At 62.1% G+C, this 17,655-nt stretch overlaps 2 protein-coding genes and 1 long non-coding RNA gene across 6 annotated transcripts in view; 1 reads left to right on the forward strand and 2 right to left on the reverse strand.

The window, feature by feature from the left end:
• The window catches only part of PRKCZ (protein kinase C zeta), a 100,029-nt gene extending 90,759 nt beyond the window's left edge, over positions 1 to 9,270 (forward strand). For all 3 annotated transcript variants that reach the window (XM_023257963.2, XM_045034939.1, XM_019836008.3), the window contains 7 exons: positions 925 to 1,060; positions 1,263 to 1,350; positions 3,201 to 3,320; positions 3,989 to 4,068; positions 4,477 to 4,566; positions 8,390 to 8,505; positions 8,801 to 9,270. In XM_023257963.2, coding sequence (XP_023113731.1) covers positions 925 to 1,060; positions 1,263 to 1,350; positions 3,201 to 3,320; positions 3,989 to 4,068; positions 4,477 to 4,566; positions 8,390 to 8,505; positions 8,801 to 8,888 — 718 coding nt within the window. In that variant the 3' untranslated portion in view covers positions 8,889 to 9,270. The remainder of the gene's footprint in view (positions 1 to 924; positions 1,061 to 1,262; positions 1,351 to 3,200; positions 3,321 to 3,988; positions 4,069 to 4,476; positions 4,567 to 8,389; positions 8,506 to 8,800) is intronic.
• Positions 4,295 to 8,390, reverse strand: LOC123379442. The gene is made up of 2 exons (XR_006583826.1): positions 7,937 to 8,390; positions 4,295 to 5,002 (listed from the first exon to the last, which is right to left on the reverse strand). It is a non-coding gene; the product is annotated as an uncharacterized LOC123379442 (long non-coding RNA).
• A 2,432-nt stretch (positions 9,271 to 11,702) lies between the features above and the next one.
• FAAP20 (FA core complex associated protein 20) lies at positions 11,703 to 17,610 on the reverse strand. Of its 2 annotated transcripts, none has more exons than XM_023257964.2 (4): positions 17,375 to 17,610; positions 16,541 to 16,670; positions 16,150 to 16,436; positions 11,703 to 12,309 (listed from the first exon to the last, which is right to left on the reverse strand). In XM_023257964.2, exons 1-4 carry the CDS (start codon positions 17,380 to 17,382, stop codon positions 12,237 to 12,239), a joined length of 498 nt encoding a protein of 165 aa, XP_023113732.1. In that variant the 5' UTR covers positions 17,383 to 17,610; the 3' UTR covers positions 11,703 to 12,236. The 2 variants fall into 2 exon arrangements, with proteins under 2 accessions (XP_023113732.1, XP_044890882.1); XM_045034947.1 differs by lacking the exon at positions 17,375 to 17,610 and adding an exon at positions 16,986 to 17,082.
• Between the last annotated feature and the right edge of the window lie 45 nt (positions 17,611 to 17,655).

Genomic DNA, 17,655 nt, shown 5'->3' on the forward strand with positions numbered 1-17,655 from the left:
ATTTTCTTAAAGTTGATCTATTTTGAGAGAGATCGAGAGGGCACACGTGGGGGAGGGGCAGAGAGAGAATCCCAAGCAGGCTTCGCGCTGTCAGTGCAGACATGGGGCTTGATCTCACGAACCGTGAGATCAGGACCTGAGCCGAGATCAAGAATCAGATGCTTAACCGACTGAGCCCCCCGGGCGCCTCACGTTTTCTTTTTCTTTGATTGTGGTAGAACAGACGTAACCCAAAATACACCATTCTCGCCATTGTAAACGCACAGCTCAGGGACATGAGGCACATCCACACAGTCATGCGGCCATCCCCACCGCCCGCCTCTAGAACTTTCCATCTTCCCCAACTGATGCTCTGCCCCTGTGAAATGCTGGCCCCCAGCCCCACCCCAGTCCCCCCAAGAGACCTCGAGAGTGGAATCCTAGGCATGTGTCCTCTGAGGACTGGCCGACGTCCTCAGGCTTCATTGTTACAGCAGGCTCAGGAACGTTCCCTTGTATGGAGGGACCCCGTTTTGCTTACCCGCCCGTCTGACACTGCTCCCGCCTTTGGCTACGGTGACCGGGTAGCCCGGTGGCCGGGCCCTTCGGGACGCTGCGTCGCACGGCATTCCCGTGTTAGCTTACTGAGGACCCTCTGTGCCGTTCTCCACGGGAGCACCCACCAGTCGTGCTCTCACAGTCCACTCCACGTCCTCGCCAGGATGGCTTACTTTCCGCCCGTCTCTGAGAGTGGCCATCCTAGCGGGTGTGTGGTGGTCCCGATCTGCGCTCTGGGACACCGAGCGCCTCTGGCGGTCTGATTGGCCCCACGTGCTGGGTTGAGCACGAGGACCCCAGGGCGTCGGGCGTCCCCCCAGCTCCCGCTCTGTCTGGACCCGGGCCTCTCGTCCAGGCGCCTCGTTGACTTCGCTCTGCCGCCCCCAGATTCTACGCCGCTGAGATCTGCATCGCGCTCAACTTCTTACACGAGAGAGGGATCATCTACCGGGACCTGAAGCTGGACAACGTCCTCCTCGACGCGGACGGCCACATCAAGTTAACGGACTACGGCATGTGCAAGGCGAGCACCCGGCCCCCAGGGCCACCCTGCCTGCCCCCGGAATTCACGGTCAGCATAGCACCGTGGCCGTCTCAGCCCCTCAGGGTCGGAGGTGCTGACCGCCCGGTTACCGCAGCCCGAAGGGGCCCAGGCAAGGCGCCTCCTGCTCTAATCGACCTCAGACGCTTTTCTTCCTTCCTGGTAACTGACTGTGTCCCCGCAGGAAGGCCTGGGCCCTGGCGACACCACCAGCACGTTCTGCGGGACCCCGAATTACATCGCCCCGGAGATCCTGCGGGGAGAGGAGTACGGTGAGCGGGGCTGCGGGACGGGGCTGCTCACAGGCACACAGCAGGCGGGTGTGGACGAGCACAGCCCCCCACCCCTGTAAGGGACCCCTGACCCCTCGGGGATGCGGGCGCGATGCAGAGGGTCAGGTTGGTTGACCTGCTGGGGCTGACGCTGCCGGGGGACCTAACCACGGACCCCGCAGCCGGGGAGAGCGGTTTTATTGACCAAATTACACCTAAAACACACAGCCCTCACTTTGTTCCCTCCTGTCACCCGCTGGCCTCCGCCCTATGTGAACCTGTGTGGCTCCCACGTGTCCCGGGTGTCCATTCAAGCGTCCCCTGGTGGAGGACACTGCGTGGGGTTCCTTTTGTCGAGGAGCCCTAAGGGGTTGGGAAGGAGGAAAAGCCACACGAAGCCACGAGCCCCCAGGCCTGGAGCCCCAGTTGGTGTCCTGCCCCCAGTCAGTGGGAGAGACACGGCTGTAAACCGAGCCGGCAGCTGTAGGTTACCCAGAATGCCCTGCAGCCCCTGCAGACCATGAAGAGCGTGTCTGCACCTCTCTGTTCTCTGGGTTTGAAATGAAAACGAGATTACGGTGTGTGCGCGTGCCTGTGTTCGCGTGTGTGCCCCGGATACGTGTGTGTGCGCTCACATGTGTGATGCATCTTTGTACACGTGTGCACACCCCACGCCCTTGTGTCCTAGTGTTTGCAGTGGAGCACATCACAAACATGTCATCGAGTGTTTTTAAACGTTTCTTTGCCGTGAAAATGAGGGCCGGCTGGCTGGGCGGGTAGGTCACTTGTCCTCTGGGGCAGGAGGCGCCCAGGAAGCTGCTATAACCAAAGTCGCTGAGTAGCCAGACAGGGAAGGACAGCCAGTAGATGGGCAGGCCAGGTTGGAGAGTCTAGAAGCTGGCCCGGGACGGGAGGGGGGTGACTGTCCCCAACAGTCTAGGGGCTGCGGGCACGACTGAAGCCAGGCTCTCCCACTCCCGCTGCCCTGTGCGATAAAATTGTTAACCTGTCAGATTAACTGAAACAGTGAATATAGAAAGATGTGAAAAACGGGTGGTTGTTTTTTTTTCAAGTTTTTTTTTTTTAATTTTTTTTTCAACGTTTATGTATTTTTGGGACAGAGAGAGACAGAGCATGAACGGGGGAGGGGCAGAGAGAGAGGGAAACACAGAATCGGAAACAGGCTCCAGGCTCTGAGCCATCAGCCCAGAGCCCGACGCGGGGCTCGAACTCACGGACCGCGAGATCGTGACCTGGCTGAAGTCGGATGCTTAACCGACTGCGCCAACCAGGCGCCCCTATTATTTTTTTTAAGAGAGAGGGAGAGAGAGAGAATCCCAAGCAGGCCCCCCACGGTCAGCACAGAGGCCTATGCAGGGCTTGAACTCACGAACCATGAGATCAGGACCTGAGCTGAACTCAAGAGTTGGACGTTTAACCGACTGAGCCACCCAGGTGCCCCTGAGTTTTTGCAGGCTTAGAGAAGGGATTTTTTTCAAGCTCAGGTGAACCGAAGGAAAACGAAAAGGACGGCTGCCCAAAGGTGTGCTCAGTTTTACGCGTCTGTGTGGTCGAAGGGGCCACAAGCAGGTTTAAAGGCCAAACGACGATCTGGAAAACCAGCAAAGTGCCAGGTATAGAGTTAATGGCCCTGATGTGAAAACAGCTTTGCAACTAGTTAAGAAAGAAAAAGACAAGGGCCCCACGATGGTGCGCAGAGGGGTCACAGCGCCGGTCAGAGACGTGCACACCGCCCCACTCGGCTGCCTCCCTCAGCGGTTGGAGCACACCCATCCTGCAGCCGTGCCCCTGCCGACCGCCCGTGTGCCGGGCCTCTGCCATCCCTCCAGGGTTCAGCGTGGATTGGTGGGCACTGGGCGTCCTGATGTTTGAGATGATGGCCGGGCGCTCCCCCTTTGACATCATCACCGACAACCCCGACATGAACACAGAGGACTACCTTTTTCAAGGTGCGTGGGTCACCGGGCATCTCTCAAGGGTTCAGTTGCCGCCCCCAGGCTGTGCGCGCGAGTCTGTCCCCACCTCACGGAGCAGGTGTTCCCTCTTTTGGGGGGCTATGGATGGAAGGGTCCCGGGCTGGCCCCTGCAGTGCTACAGAAGCCACGTCCTCATAGACTGGCTCTCAGGGAGGCAAAGGCTGGGGTGGGAAGTGAGAGCCCCACCAGGAAAGACAGCCTGCCCTCCTGTAGCCCAGACTCCTCCCTGCCCCTGCCAGGTGTGTGCCCTGGAGGCCTGGGTGGGCGGGGCCACCGTTAGGGTCCAGGCCAAGGCCATCCGGAAGTGCAGAACACCTGCCTGTGGGATGCTGATGCCCAGGAACACCGGGTCCCCATGGCGCCCTCTGGCGGTCGTGTGTGGAGGCGCCCACGTTTGTGAGGATGCTCTTGGCTCCCGTGTGGTCCTGGGCACGTGTGACTATGCGCACATGGGGGGTGTGGGGGACCTTCTGTGGGTGAGAGGCCCTGCTGCATGGAGGGAGGAGGGGCCAGGGCCCTGAGAGCGCCCTGGACACTCTTGCTCAGAAAGGGTTTGGAGCTCCCGGGTGGCTGGGCAGAGCAAACACGGTAGGGAGCGTCGGGAGGGACACAGACTCCTCACCAGGGCCCGATCGTTGCAGTAATCCTGGAGAAACCCATCCGGATCCCCCGATTCCTCTCGGTGAAAGCCTCCCACGTCTTGAAAGGATTTTTAAACAAGGTACACTGTGGCCGCCCTGACGTCCCGTCCCGTCTGTGGCTGCCTGGGCTGACCGGGGCCCCGCGGGCACTTGTTTCCAGGGTCAGCTGCGGGATGCCTCGGGGTGGGTGTGAATCTCTGCCTCCCTGTTTGACCTCTGTCCCGTGAATCATCAGTTTTTAGTCACACTTGCCGAAACACGAAATGCGAAATTATGCCAAAGAGAAATTTAACGAAGCCTCCGGTGTCAGGGGTAGAATTTTTAGTGAAGGGAATGTCTGCTCATCACCGGGCTGGTTAAGACTGGCTGGAGATGATTCGAGGAAGCCCTTTCTATCCTGGAGGGAAGGAAAGCTGGTTTTCTCTCGCCGTGACTTGGGGCTTCTTTGCTCAATGCTGACATGTCCTTATTTGATCTCTGACCCCTAGGACCCCAAAGAGAGGCTCGGTTGCCGGCCACAGACTGGATTTTCCGATATCAAGTCTCATGCATTCTTTCGCAGCATCGACTGGGACCTGGTAAAGCACAAAAGACCCAGTTCCCACCCCACCTCTCCCCCGAGGCAGGGATGGGGGTGAAGGGCATGGTTCCTGCCGTTGTGAGGGTCTGGGCCCCGGAAGCGATTTGGAAACTCACCTGTTCACCTATAATTGACAGGGACCCTGTGGGGCCGTGATAAGCCCCTGGGACGGTGGTCCCAGGTGGTCCTGGGAGAAGTCCTGCCTGGGAGTCCCCTAGCACACGCTATACCGCCTCGGGTCCCCTTGGGGATGTCCTTGGTCTGTGACCACACTGCCTGGTCAGAAATTCAGTGGTGGGAGCCGGCCCAGCGAGGGGCATCTTCTCTGGTTTCATAGTTGGTTTTCCAGAGCTGCCTTTCTTGTTCCCGTCCCGGGCTGCTGCTAACAGCAAAGTGTGCAAGCCCTTCCGACCTTCGTGCCGTGGTTTCTGGTGCTAAAGGGAAATTGAACCAATTTTGTTTTGAAATACATAGATGGTTGCAAGTTGCTGAAATATAACCTTGAAAATATGCTCCTCTGAAGAAAAGGAGATTAGCTCACTAAGTACATGTTGAACTTGAGCTTGAACTAGATCACGTGAAAGCCCCTCTCTGGGGCAGTGTCGTGCCCCCCCCTCCTGGCTGCTGTAGTGGCCCCGCGGCCAGTGCCGAGGACGACCCCCAGCCCTGTGGACGGAGAAGCTCTTGTCCGCTCCACCTGGTCACTGTCACTGTCACTGTCACTTTCCAGAGGACAGTCATCTGTGCCTTTGTGGGGAGAAGGGCCAACCCCATTCTCAAGACCCTGGTCGCCCGCCCTGCCACACGCTGCCCTGTCCAGGCCCTAGCTGAGCTGTTTTCAAGACAGAATCCAGCCTCCTCTTCCTTGGGGTTATTAGACAAATACTTAGAACAATATACAGAGCACACGCACTTTTTAACTAAGAAGCTGACTTTGAGGGGCGCCTGGCCAGCTCAGTCAGTGGAGCATGCGACTCTTGATCTCAGGGTTGTGAGTTCAAGCCCCACGTTGGGCATAGAGCCTACTTAAAAAAAGGAAAGCTGAAGAAAGAAAAAAGGAACTGCCTCTGATGACTCCAGCAGCAGTGGGGAGGAGATCTAGAGTCTGGCTGGTCTCTATTATCCATACAGCTCGGGACACGCTGGAGGAACGAGCTGCCCCCAGGCTAGGGTTAGCGATGGCCCCTTTCTGCTTTCAGGCCTGTCCCCCCACCCAGGCACCCATAGAACCCCTGGAGGGACCGCCCATGGCCCACGTGCCAACTGGCTAAGCTATGGCAGTGCCCAGTGCCCTCACGCCCTGCAGACTTAGGTTCCACAAAGTGCAGCCCCAGAAACAGGAAAGGCCTCTGTGGAAACCTCGCCCACTGCCCTGGGGCTCCGGCCAGATGTCCGGCCTCGGCGAGAGCCCTTTGATGCCGCATCCCCTGAAGGTGGCATCTGCTCATTCTGACCAGTGCGTCCTTGCCGAAAGCCCCCTTCCTATCTCAGTTGGCCTGGGTCTCATCTCTAGACCTTAACGGTTTTCCCAAGATCAGAAGGGAAAGGGTCGGGGGCGTGGATATGAATGAGGAGATCAGTCTTTTATGATCAGAGTCCATGTTTATAAGCCACATTCAGACCCCAGTGGGCCGAGGCAGGTGCGTGTGGGCCCGCCCTTGGCTCTACCGAGTGAGGGACAGCCTGGCTGGCAGCCGCCGTTGCTACAGGTGCACCTCTGCCTGAGCAGAAGCACGTGCTTTGCACGAAGAGGGACACGCGGTCCAGGGCCCGGAGCCTCCGCAGTGCTTGAGGGGGTGCCGTTTTCGCCGAGAGGACTATGAGATAGTGGAGGGAAGAAGCATTTTGATGCAGTGGGTGCTAGGGTCCCTCTGCCTCATGGCCCCCAGGCCAGTCCCTGCTCCACACACGTGCTGTTGGGGGGTCATAGCCCAGAGCTGGGGAAACAGGGAGCAGTGGAGACCGGAGAAGCCCCGCTCAGAGATGCCGGAGCCCCGTCTCGCCACGGCGTGCAGCGCCAGCCTCCCGCCGGGCTGGGGCCGGAGCCCTGCGGTCAGCTGGACCCTGCCCTGCCCCTCCTTTCTGCCCAGTCCTCGGGGACTCGGCCCCCGGGGCCTGTGCCTCTCCCCGCCCCCACTGCTGCCCTCCCAGCGGTCCCCTGCCCGGCCTCGCCAGAGACAGCCTCCTCTCAGGCGGCACTGAGCCCCTCGATGCCCCTGGCACACTCTGCAGGGCCGTCCACCTCCTTCAGCCCATGAGAACAGACCCACCCGGCCGCCATGGCGAGCCCCTTCCAGCACCTTCCTTCTGCTCTCACCCGGTGCGGCCAATCAGCAGCCGCCCCCGGAGGCACTCCAGGTGCACCGTTCTTGGTCCTGCTTTTGACTGAGGAAAGGGGGTCCGAGGGAGGCTGCGGAGGGGGGGGCAGGGAGGATCCCAGGTGAGCACCCAGGTGTGCTCGCTTCTTGATCTGCCGTGACTTGCTGTTTAAATCTTACAGCAGCCAAGACCTAAGGTAGGGAGCTAGTTTAAGAAATGCCCCCCTTCCCACTTTTTGTGGGAAAAGACTTCGTCCTGACCAAAGAATTTGGGTAACTGCACAAAGGTGAGAAACTGCAAAATCCCCCCAGGCACAGCCCCATGGCAGCCCGTGCGTTTGGACACGGCTGACCCGCTCTGGCTGCAGGGACAGCCGTTCTCTCTGCCACGCACCCCTCCTGGCATCCTGTGGGTGACAGAAGACGCATGTCTCTGCCCTGTGACTGGCTGCCATGCTGGCCACGTCCCTGTGCGTGTTGGTCAGCTGCCGGAAACGACTCACTCACGTCTGAGACACCCTCATGTCCTTCACTGGCTGAAGCGGGGCCCATGCTTGTCACATTCCGTGCCCGGAACAATTCCCCGTCACGTTGGTCTTGGACAGTCCCACGGCTTGCTTGGGGACATGTGGCGGCCCCCGCAGGAGGACCCGGGCTCAGCCCTTCCAAGGCCCTCCAGGCCCCGGGAGCTGAGGGGTGGGGGCTGCACAGGGCTGGCTCCACGTGTGGCTACATGGGAGGGAGGAGACCCGACGCGATAGATCCATGGAGCAGGGACCCTCGTCCCTCACTTATGGCTCAGTGTTCTGGGGAACGTGCCTGGCCCAGCACTGGTAGGTGCACAGCACACGCCTGGTGAGGGGGGAGGGAACTGGGCGTGTAACTGAGGGACTGAGCCGGCAGGCCCTCCCCACCCTCGCCCATGTGACATGCTGCCGAATGGCACCTGTCCTGGGCACTCGTCTCTGCCCTGTGGCACAAGTGTGTCCCAGCCCCATAAATGGTGAGGGGGAAGTCAGAGTCTGGATCCTGAGGAGTCCTGTTTCCTACCTGGTGAGCATTGCGGTTAGAAAGTCAGAAGGTCAACGATGGCTTTATGGCGAGGAAGGGCCTGGCGGGATGGGCACTCACCAGGCACCGGCGTGGGCAGTGGTGTCCCTGCCAAGTCCCTGCTCCTTTATGACCAGGATTCCAAGATGTAAGAAACAAAAAAACTCCCCAGAGCAGTCTCTTTCGGGTTCAGCGGCAGGACCACTGGGCCCAGCGTGGCTCTGTCCCAGGTACCGCCAGCATTTTTTTTAACTCGGGTCAGGACTTTTCTGGCTTCAGATACGTTTTCCCAGATCTTGTGTTTAAGGGAATGGAAAACTGGCATTCAGATACAGGACGTGTTTAAACCCTGTCTTCCTATTCCATTCTGTGACTTAAGTCCCTTCCAAAACCCAAATCCGGTGGAGACGACGCACAGTACACGGCTCTGACCTCTCGCGTTGTCCTTCCCAGTTGGAGAAGAAGCAGGCCCTGCCGCCGTTCCAGCCCCAGATAACCGACGAGTACGGTCTGGACAACTTTGACACCCAGTTCACCAGCGAGCCCGTGCAACTGACCCCTGACGACGAGTAAGGCCTCGGGAGGGTGGCCTGGCGAGGCAGGGGGAAGGCTAGGGCGGGGCCTGTTGGGCGCTAGGAGGCTCTCCGCTGGGGGCGGGGCCTTCTGGGGGCGGGATGCCGCAGGCTGGGGGCGGGGCTGTGAGGGGCTAGGAGGCTACGGGCAGGGGCGGGGCTTGCTGGGGGCGGGGCCGTAGGGGCCTCATTGGGGTTGGGGCGGAGGCTGGGGTGTCATGCCGCCCGGTGGGGGGCGGGGCCTGCCGCGGGGGCGGGGCTGACCCAAGCCCGCGCTGTTCTGTGCACCCAGGGACGTCATAAAGAGGATCGACCAGTCGGAGTTTGAAGGTTTTGAGTACATCAACCCGTTACTGCTGTCCACCGAGGAGTCCGTGTGAGGCCGTCTTCTGTGTCATGGACACGTCTGTGAATGACCCCTTCACTCTATCCTTAACCACAGCGCATGCATGCCAGGCTGGGCGCGGGGCTCCGGGCGCGGCCAGGGAGGGACGCTTGCCGCTGAGACCGCGGACGGGGGCGTCCCGCCGGCGCTTCTCGGGGCGGACCGGTCTCGCGTCTGGGCCCGCGCGGCCGGCTTCGTGCTGGAGGAACCTGCTTCTTGTGCCTGCGCCGCGGAGGAGCCGCGGTGACCGTGTCCGAGGGACAAACTGCCCCACGATTTCGAAGGTGCACACTTTCCACAGAAACAGAACTGACCTGCTCCGCCAGGAGAGTTAGCCTGTAACGTCCTGAGGAATAAAATGTGCCCATGATGTCGAAGCCTGCCTTCGGTGCCTTTTTTCCTGCCAGGGGCTCCTGCCCGGCCTGGCAGGTGACATCGCACGGGCGGGCCGCAGCGGGCGGGGCCGTGCACCAGCAGGAGGCTAGATTCGGTAAGTTCCTGTCGCTGAGATTTAACACATATTTTGTTTGACTTTTGTTTTTAATGTTTGTTTTTGAGAGACAACGAGTGGGGGAGGGGCAGAGAGAGGGGGACACGGAATCCGAAGCGGGTTCCATGCTGACAGCAAAGACCCCGACACGGGGCTTGAACTCAGGAACAGCTAGATCGTGACCTGAGCCGAAGTCGGACCCTTCACCGGCTGAGCCCCCCATGTGCCCCTTAACACGTACGTGCTTGAACAGCGGTGCAGGCTGATGCAGAGGGCACGCCTCACCCAGAGTGGGGCATTGGATGGCAAGGGGCCGGGATCCTAGATTCTAGCGCTGCTCCCTGAAGCTCCCGAAGACCACAGAAAAGGGAGAAAGTCGAACTAAACTCGCACAAAATACTCCTGAAAACACTAAGCAGCGCCTACGTGATGTCTTACGTATTAAATTTTTAAAAACTATTTGTATCGGTAATAATGATGCTCAGAATTGGGAAGTTTGAACAGATCTGTGTGGGCGGCCGTCCGCTTACGGAATAAGTCTGGAACACCCACACGCACGCTCCTGACACGGCCCGCCTCCTGCCCCCATAACCTGCCCAGGTGGCACGCGCCCATCACCCTCCTCCTCGGAGGAATGCCAAACTGAAGATATTCTAAAAGGAGGTGAGCCTCCTCTAACACGCTCCTTGTGGCTCGAGCCCCGGGCAGGGCGTGGGAGGGCTCCTCTTCCACCCGCCGGACGCACCGAGTGTCCCTCTGCCCACTTGTGCTCCGTCACCACACGCACCGCATCCCCCGCGCACCAGGGCTCGCCTCCGCACCCCGCGGCTGGGGGTTTGGGGCGGGAGATGGTGGTAGCAAAAGTGGAAACGAGGGGGCGCCTGCGTGGCAGTGCCCCCGTCCTGCCCTGACTCCGGCAGATGAGCCGACTCGCGTGCTCAGGGCGAGGCACCACCGACCCACAGCCCCCGGCCGCCCGTGGCCTCTGGACCCTCCCACCCCGGTTGCAGAGCAGCCTTTACACGACACGGACACTTGCCCCAACCAGCACCTCAACCGCAACCCGGAAGTGTTGCCTCCGAAGACCGAAATTCAGGACCGCAGAGCAGATGCGGGAGCCAACTTCGGGGTCTCGGTGTCACAGCCGGTGGTGACGCCCAGTAGCACGGCTCCTGTCGGAGGGCCACGCGGTCACTCGTGACTGGTGAGCAGCGCCCGGGGACGAGCGGATGTCACCTGGGGAGGGTGAGACCCCCAGTGCGCCCAGGAAAGGGATAACGTCCCCTGAGAGCCCCCTTCGTCCTGATGGGGGCCATTTGCCACAGTGGGTACAAGGACAACGTCTGCAGGGGCCCCGGATTTGTCCCCATTTGCAGCACGTATTTCCCTGCCGCGGTGCCACCAGCTTCCCAGTTACCAGCGTGGCCGCCCACGTGTGAACGTGTGCAGCGTGCTGCTTGTGGCCAAAGTATAGATTAAGGTGCAGGACAGATTGAAGCGGGGGTCGGAGACAGCCATCCCGACATTTGCCAACGGCTCTGGGCCCCGAACGGCGCGCGTCCTTCTGCTGGCCCGAGGAAACCGGAGCCGCCGCGCTGTCCCGTGTGGTCTATGCGGTTACGAGCCGTGCGGCTGGCCGCCTGCCTCCTGCAGACCATGCTGCCGCCCTCGGGCCCAGGCCGTCCGGACTCTGCCCCTCTAGCACAGGCTGTAGTGAACACGCTTGATCTTATCTTCAACAGTGGATGTTTCTAGGAAGCAGCAGTTTTTCAAAAAACAGGCTTTATTTAGAGCAGTTTCAGGTTCACGTGAAAATGGCGGGGCAGCTGCAGAGCCCCCCGCGCACCCCCCACCCTCGTGGTCCCCCTCTCCCTCCGAGAGGCTGCAGGGACGCGGCATGTCTTCAGGGTGCCACGTGTACGTCTCAGTGCTGGGCAGCACGCGGGTTTGCACAGAACGTTTCAGGACACGTATCTTCCACTTCAGCTCATGCAAAGTAGCTTCGGGCCCCGAGAGCCCCCCCGGGGCTCCCGATTCGTGCCCCTCCCCCATCCTCTGGCCACCAGTGGTCTTCTTCCCGTCTCCGTGGTGTTGCCTTTCCCAGAAGCTCCCCCAGTTGGAGTCCTGTCCCAGGTAGTCCTTTCAGAGCGGCGTCTGTCACCCGGTCCCTTCGTGGTCTTTCCATGGCTTGTGTGACCCGCTTCCCGCTGCCGGCGCTCTACAGCCACATGGCTGTGGTGGGGACGAAGAGGTCACCAGAGCCCATGGGCCATCAGCACCGGAAGGAAAACTACCTATACAGTCTCGTGCCCCATTTTCCACTTGCCCTGGAAGCCCGAACAACACAGGGCTGGTGCAGAATGTTCCGGCAGACCGGCCTGCCCACTGCCGGTGGCGCCTGGCCCGTTCCCTGCCCTGAAGTTCCCCACTGGAGGAGACGCTGCCCGTCGGCGAGGTCCGGGGTGCCTCACAGTGATTCTCTTCACCCTGTAGCAGTCTGCGCCGTGCAAGGAACAAGTTCATCCGGGGAATTAAAACACGGTGCGAGCGGAGTCCGCGTAGGCGGGAGAATGCACTGCCCCCCACCCGTCCACCTGTCTGTAGACATGGCCGACTTTGGGACAGATGCCTAGTTTGCTCGCGAGAGTCTCCGCTCATCTGCGCGGGCCTGGGTCCGCCCGCCGAGGGGTTCTGCCCATTTCCGACTACAGGAAAGCACCCCGCTTCCCGAAAGCCAGAAAGGACCCTGTGTTTCGGCCTCAAGACGAACTACCTACGACGCCAGCAGTCCACACGGACACGTTTTTTAGTAGGCAGCTTCCAAAACGGTTCTGGCAGGTGGAGTCAGGTCAGTCACCACACCACGTCCTCTGCGCTCCCCTCCAGGCACTGAGCGAGGTGGTTGTCGATGTCCAGCTGGGCCAGCCTGCGACAGGGAGACGGTCACTCACAGAGGGAAGGGCGCCCAGCACACACGTTCCCGCCCTTCCCTCTGCTGACGAGCACAGCGAAGGTCAGCCAGAGGGAAACCCGGTCTCCACAGCCGGTCAGAACCCAGGGGAAGGTCCCGGGGGGGGGGGGCCCACCAACCAGAAAAGGCCCTTCCCCAATCCTGTCCCTTGGGGAGGTTTCTCTGGGCCCAGGCGCTCAGTGCACAGACTCCTGCCTCTGAGGCTGGGGGGCGGGGGCACCCTGTGTCTGAACGAAGCCCCCAGGGGATTCTGGCCCCGACTCGGCTTGAGAACCTCACGGCTCCCAGCCAACTGCTGGGGCTGAGGCCTGAAAGCCCGTCCCCAGGAAAGGGGATCGGCAGAGACCATCAGCGGTGCAAGAACGGGTCAGCGGCTCCTCCGTCAGGCCTCACGGGCACGTGACGTGAGGCCTGTGGGCACGAGGACGTGAGGTCTTCCTTCCTCGTGCCCACACCCCCAGAGGGCTGAGCCCCCCCGACTGCAAGCAGCAAAGCTCCTGTGTTCGCTGCGGCGTGGGGTCTACCTTACCTGGTGGCTGGCCGGCCCGCAGCTCCTGGGCCCCCTGCTATCGGCCACCCCCGGACCAGGCCCCCCTCGTCCAGCCCTGCTCATGCTCCAGACGGGCCCAGCCTCCTCCGTCTCCCTGGGCTCGGCAGCCTGGATGACGACCCCTTTCACGTTGGGACTCGAATGTCACCCACAACCTCTGCCCCAGCCCAGGCATGTGTCACGGCGGCCGAGGTCCCACCTGCACCTTACGGTGTAGAAGACACGGGTCCTGCCCCAACAGCCCTCCCCACCGGGGCTCCCCAGGTCTCCATGAGTGGCTGACAGAACGGCCGCCTCATACAACGTCCTGAGTCCTGTCGGGACCTCTGGAGACGCCTGTGGGACGTGGCCTCTGAGGGGATTTGCCCAGATGGCTTCTCTACTCTGAGACCTCCCAAGATGGGACCTTTCCCCTGCCCACATCTAGGGCCATCCTGGTCAGCTGGCCAAGTTCACCGGCCAGAGGGGAAAGGCCCTTGCGGTGACCCGGGGCATCACCGCGAGGCCCTGAGGGCCACAGCACCGCCCTCACCCTGTGGCTCGGGGAGCCCATGCCCGTTCTAGTGGCCGTCGGCCGCCCTCTCAGACCCTGTAGGTGGCTCGGTGTGCTCTGAAGTCCCTGGGGCCCCTGCGGGCTCTCTCCAAGGCTCCCAGAAGATTCTAAGGTCTGCACCAGGCCACCTTGTCTGGGGTGTCCGGGAGGTACCCTCTGGGCCCCTTCGGACCTCCCCCTGGTAAAAAGAGCTTTGTCTCGGCCAGACCCGTTCTACAGAGTCCCTGCAGCAGCTTGTCCCAAGACAGGCCTGCCTCGCTGTCACATGGGAACCCAGTGTGTGGACAGCTGGCCCGGCCGCACGAGAGGAGACTCAGCCCAAGATCCTCCGCTGGCTTCCGACTCAAACAGAGCGGGCTCCGTGTCTGGCAGCTTGAGGGGCCTCGGAGCCACAAGACGCCAACAAGCCAGGCTCTCGTGGAGCACAGGGGACACCGCTCAGCTTCCGGTTTCGTCTTCATGTCAGCTGGCCCATGGGAGCCTGTTTTCCCAACCGTGTGTGTGTGTGTGTGTGTGTGTGTGTGTGTGTGTGTGACTCACGGGCATCAGAAAGTACATGGGGCACCGGGCGCGGCAACAGGCACATCTTCAGGGCACGGGGCTCACACCTGGTCTGGCGAACCCAGTACGTGGTCGTCTGTCACACTGAAGAATAAAGCAGTGCCCCGAGTGACCTGGAAAACGCTAAGGCTTTGAGAAGATCGGCGAGTTTGTCCTCAGGCGCCGTCTCCCCGAGGCACATACTCCGCCAGAATCGCTACGGGCGTCTGTCCCCCCCGGAGACGAACACGGAGAGCAATGCGTGACTTTGGTTTCCGGGGGAGAAGTTCCCAAGTGGGGCACCTGGCTGGTTGGGCCAAAAGAGTGTGTGACTCTTGGCGTCGGGGATCATGAGTTCGAGCCCCACGTTGGGTGTAGAGTTTACTTTTAAAAAGTTAACATTTAAAAAATTCCCAAGAATTAGTAAAAGCCCACACTTTTCTAGAAACGTCAGAAGACAATTTGACAGTTCGATTACCGTGTCCACCTGCTAACCCGGGCCCTCCCAAGGCCCAGTCTGTCTCCTTGCCCCGAACATCCCACAAAGGACGTGAGCCTTCGCTTCCAGTGACCCGGGATGTCTGTTGTCCCCAGTCACAGCCACAACCTGAGGGGTGTGCTCTGGCCCACGGACCCTCTCCCTCGTCAAGTGGAAGAACGTGCCACGGCGTTTCCGACGCGCGGAGACGTGAGCCCAAACGCGCCGACACTTACTTTGGGAAAAATGAGGCACGCTCCCAAGTCTTCCTTCGACTGCTTACAAAACCCGAAACTGGAACTTTTCTGTAACGTCTCCGTCGCCGGAAGTCTGTTTTTTAGACTGTGCAGAAGTGCCAGCATGCCAAGGACAAAAAGGACCCCCTAGAACAGGAGGCCAGTTGGGGCACCCCGACCGCATCAGCTCTCCAGAAAACCATTTCCCTCCGGGGCTCCCGATGGTACCTCCGGCCCCTGGGTTTCTGTGGATGGGGATGAGTCCGGCAATCAGGAGCACCCCCGGTTTAAAGGTGCTCACTGCTTTGTCAGAACGGGCAAGCCAGCCCCAAACACCGGTTCTGGCAAGAGGCAGGCAGGACGGCGAAAGGCTGGGTCTGCAGACACTTTGCAGACCTGGCGCTCACGCGACAGCCAGGGAACCTCCCGTGGGCCACCGGGCTCCCTTCTCCATGCCCGGCAGGTGGCTTCCCCCGCCGGGGCCTCACCCGCTGCCTCGCCCGGCCTGTGGGCTCTTCGAGGAGATGAGCACAGGGGTGCCGGGCCCACCCCCAACACCAGGCTCTCAAAGGCTTGTTGTGATACAAAGCGCAGCCTGGAGGAGCCCAAACAGCTGAGCACAGACGGGACGTCGTCTCTCTGATTAGAAGGTCGGGTCTCGAGGCCTTCCCGTGCGGGCTCCGCGCTGCTGATTTTCGGAAGGTTTGCTGGTGTTTGCTCTGTCATCAGTGGCTCCACTGTCTTCACCGTCCTGGGCTGTTTTTGCTTCCGGGGACCAGGGACGTGACCCGCGACTTAAGGACACCGTTCTCCCAGCCACGCGAGGTCCGGCGCTGGTCCGCTTACCGAACCGCTGTCCATTCACTTCACTTGACCGGGAACCTTTTGATAATCCTGACCCCTGTGACCCCCACGTCTGTGTCCTGAGCTGTGTGACACACGGCCCACGAGCTGGGCGTCTGGAGATTAGTATCTTAACAAAATTGGAGCCACTCCCCTTATTTAAAATAAAACTTAAAAGATATACACCGAGTTTTTAAAGAACAGAACACCTCTACACACAAAAAGTCATTTTTAAAACCACTGGGAAGGTACCGGTGAACTATGTACACAGGAAACTGCTTGGTGACCCCACAGTCTGGCAGTCACCACAGGGACCCTGTGTCAGGGTGGACCGGCTTAGAGGCGGGGGAAGAGGTTCGGTGCCCCCCGGGCCGTGGCGTCCTCTCCAGGGAGGAGAGGGCCGGCGGACCCCCAGACCTGCCCGTCTGCCGGCGCGTGCAGTCCCTGCGCGCCGCGCACTCCGCCCGCACGAACTACTGTTTGAAGGGCCCACAACTGAGCTCGGGCACCCTGAACCCCCTAAAGCCCGCTGTGGTTTCCAAACAGGGCTGGGGTCCGCAGAGGCGGAGGGAGGCCGAGGGCGGGGCGCACTCACCCGGGGGCGAAGTCGGTCTGGCACATGGGGCAGGTCCGCAGGGTCGGCGCCGCCTCCCACGGTCGCTCCCGGGCGCCGGGGGTCCCGCGGGGCTCAGGCCCCAGACATCGCTGCGGGGACCGGGCAGGGGACCCCGGGCGCCCCCCGGCCCCAAGGAGCAGCTTGTAGCAACGGCCTGAGCCCCCGCCTCCGCTCGGGGCCGGCGGGAAGGGCGTCCAGGAAAAGGTGTGGGGTCCCACGGTGAACACCTCGGGGGACGCGGCACGCTCGGGACCGCGTCCAGATTCCTGCCAAATGGGGTCGACGGGCCGCGTCATTGGTGCCTGGGCGCCTCCGGGGCCAGGGACACACACACACACACCCGGCCACCCCGGGGGTCCCCCCGACGCACCGGGCCGGGGAAGGCGGGCAGCGGCGGCAGCTCTCCGTCGGGGTTCAGATCCGCTCTCGCAGCGCGCAGCAGCTCCGCCCACGGCCGCGCGCACTCGCCTCCGTCCTCCGGGAGGGGCCCCGCGCGGCCACTGAGCGAGCAGAGAGACCTCAGTGGGGGGCGCTCCGCAGGGGGCCCGTGGGGAGGGGGCTCGGGGAGGGCGGGTGGGAGCGGGAGGACCTCGGCGGGGGGGGTGGGGGCTGGAGCGGGGAGACCTAGTGAGCGTGCGTCCCGCGGGGGAGGGGGCTGGCGTGGGCGGGGAGGGCTGGGGGGGTAGCGGGGAGGGGGGGCGCGGGGGAGGGTGACAACCCGAGGGGGCGGAGCGAGCCGGGTTCCGGGAAGCACACACGGGCCTGCCCCCAGCGCCCCGCGCCCCCTTCCCCCGTCCCGCGGCCCCCGGCCTCACCCGCCCCCCGAGGACGGCCTCCGGCGGCGCAGCCCCAACCGCGGCCTCCGCGCCGCCTCCATTCGTCTCGAGCCGCGCGTCCGGCGGAAGTGGGCGGCCCGCCGCGGACCCCGCCCCCGAGACAGGCCCCGCCCCCGGCCCCCGCAGGGCTCCCCCGCCGGCTCCCCGCCCCCTCCCTGCAGGGACAGGACCCGGGCCCCGGTCCCGCGCTCCAACCTCCCGCCTGGGCGCCGTGGACCCGGGCCCCCTCCTCGACCTGACCCCACCCCGCCCTTGTGCGCGCTGGGAGCCGCGCTTTGCACCCACCCCAGCGCACCCCACAGCCTGCTCCTCGCGGCCCCGAGGCGGCCTCGCCTTTGGGACACCGTCAGGGAGGAAGGGGTTCTGACCTCAACATTTGGGGAGACTGAGGCCAGGGGTCCCTCCTCTAACCAGAGGTGGGACTGAGGGAACTGATGTCCAGATGCAGAGGGACGTGGGGGGGACCCATCTCGCGCTGCCCCCCGGTAGGTTTGGGGTCTGCAGAGGTTTGGGAGGAGAAACTGTACATGAAGTCAGGCCAGGGTCCCCTCCGCATCTGCCCCCGGCAGCCACCCTCAGTTAAAGCCCACCTGGCCCATCGCCTGGGCCCGCCCTGGCTCTCCCCCCTCCTGCCGCAGGGGTCAGCTCG

Source organism: Felis catus, chromosome C1 (genome assembly GCF_018350175.1).
Source record: "Felis catus isolate Fca126 chromosome C1, F.catus_Fca126_mat1.0, whole genome shotgun sequence".
In the NCBI taxonomy this organism is placed as follows: Eukaryota; Metazoa; Chordata; class Mammalia; order Carnivora; family Felidae; genus Felis; species Felis catus.

What these genes read in the sequence shown, in the direction of transcription:
- FAAP20 (XM_045034947.1), bottom strand. Translation starts at nt 17,047, where the DNA reads ATGGAGGCGGCGCGGAGGCCGCGGTTGGGGCTGCGCCGCCGGAGGCCG. An exon ending in TGCCCGCCTTCCCCGGCCCG is followed by an intron (nt 16,437 to 16,540) that starts GTGCGTCGGGGG and finishes CCCATTTGGCAG; the next exon opens with GAATCTGGACGCGGTCCCGA. An exon ending in CAGACCGACTTCGCCCCCGG is followed by an intron (nt 12,310 to 16,149) that starts GTGAGTGCGCCC and finishes TCCCTGTCGCAG; the next exon opens with GCTGGCCCAGCTGGACATCG.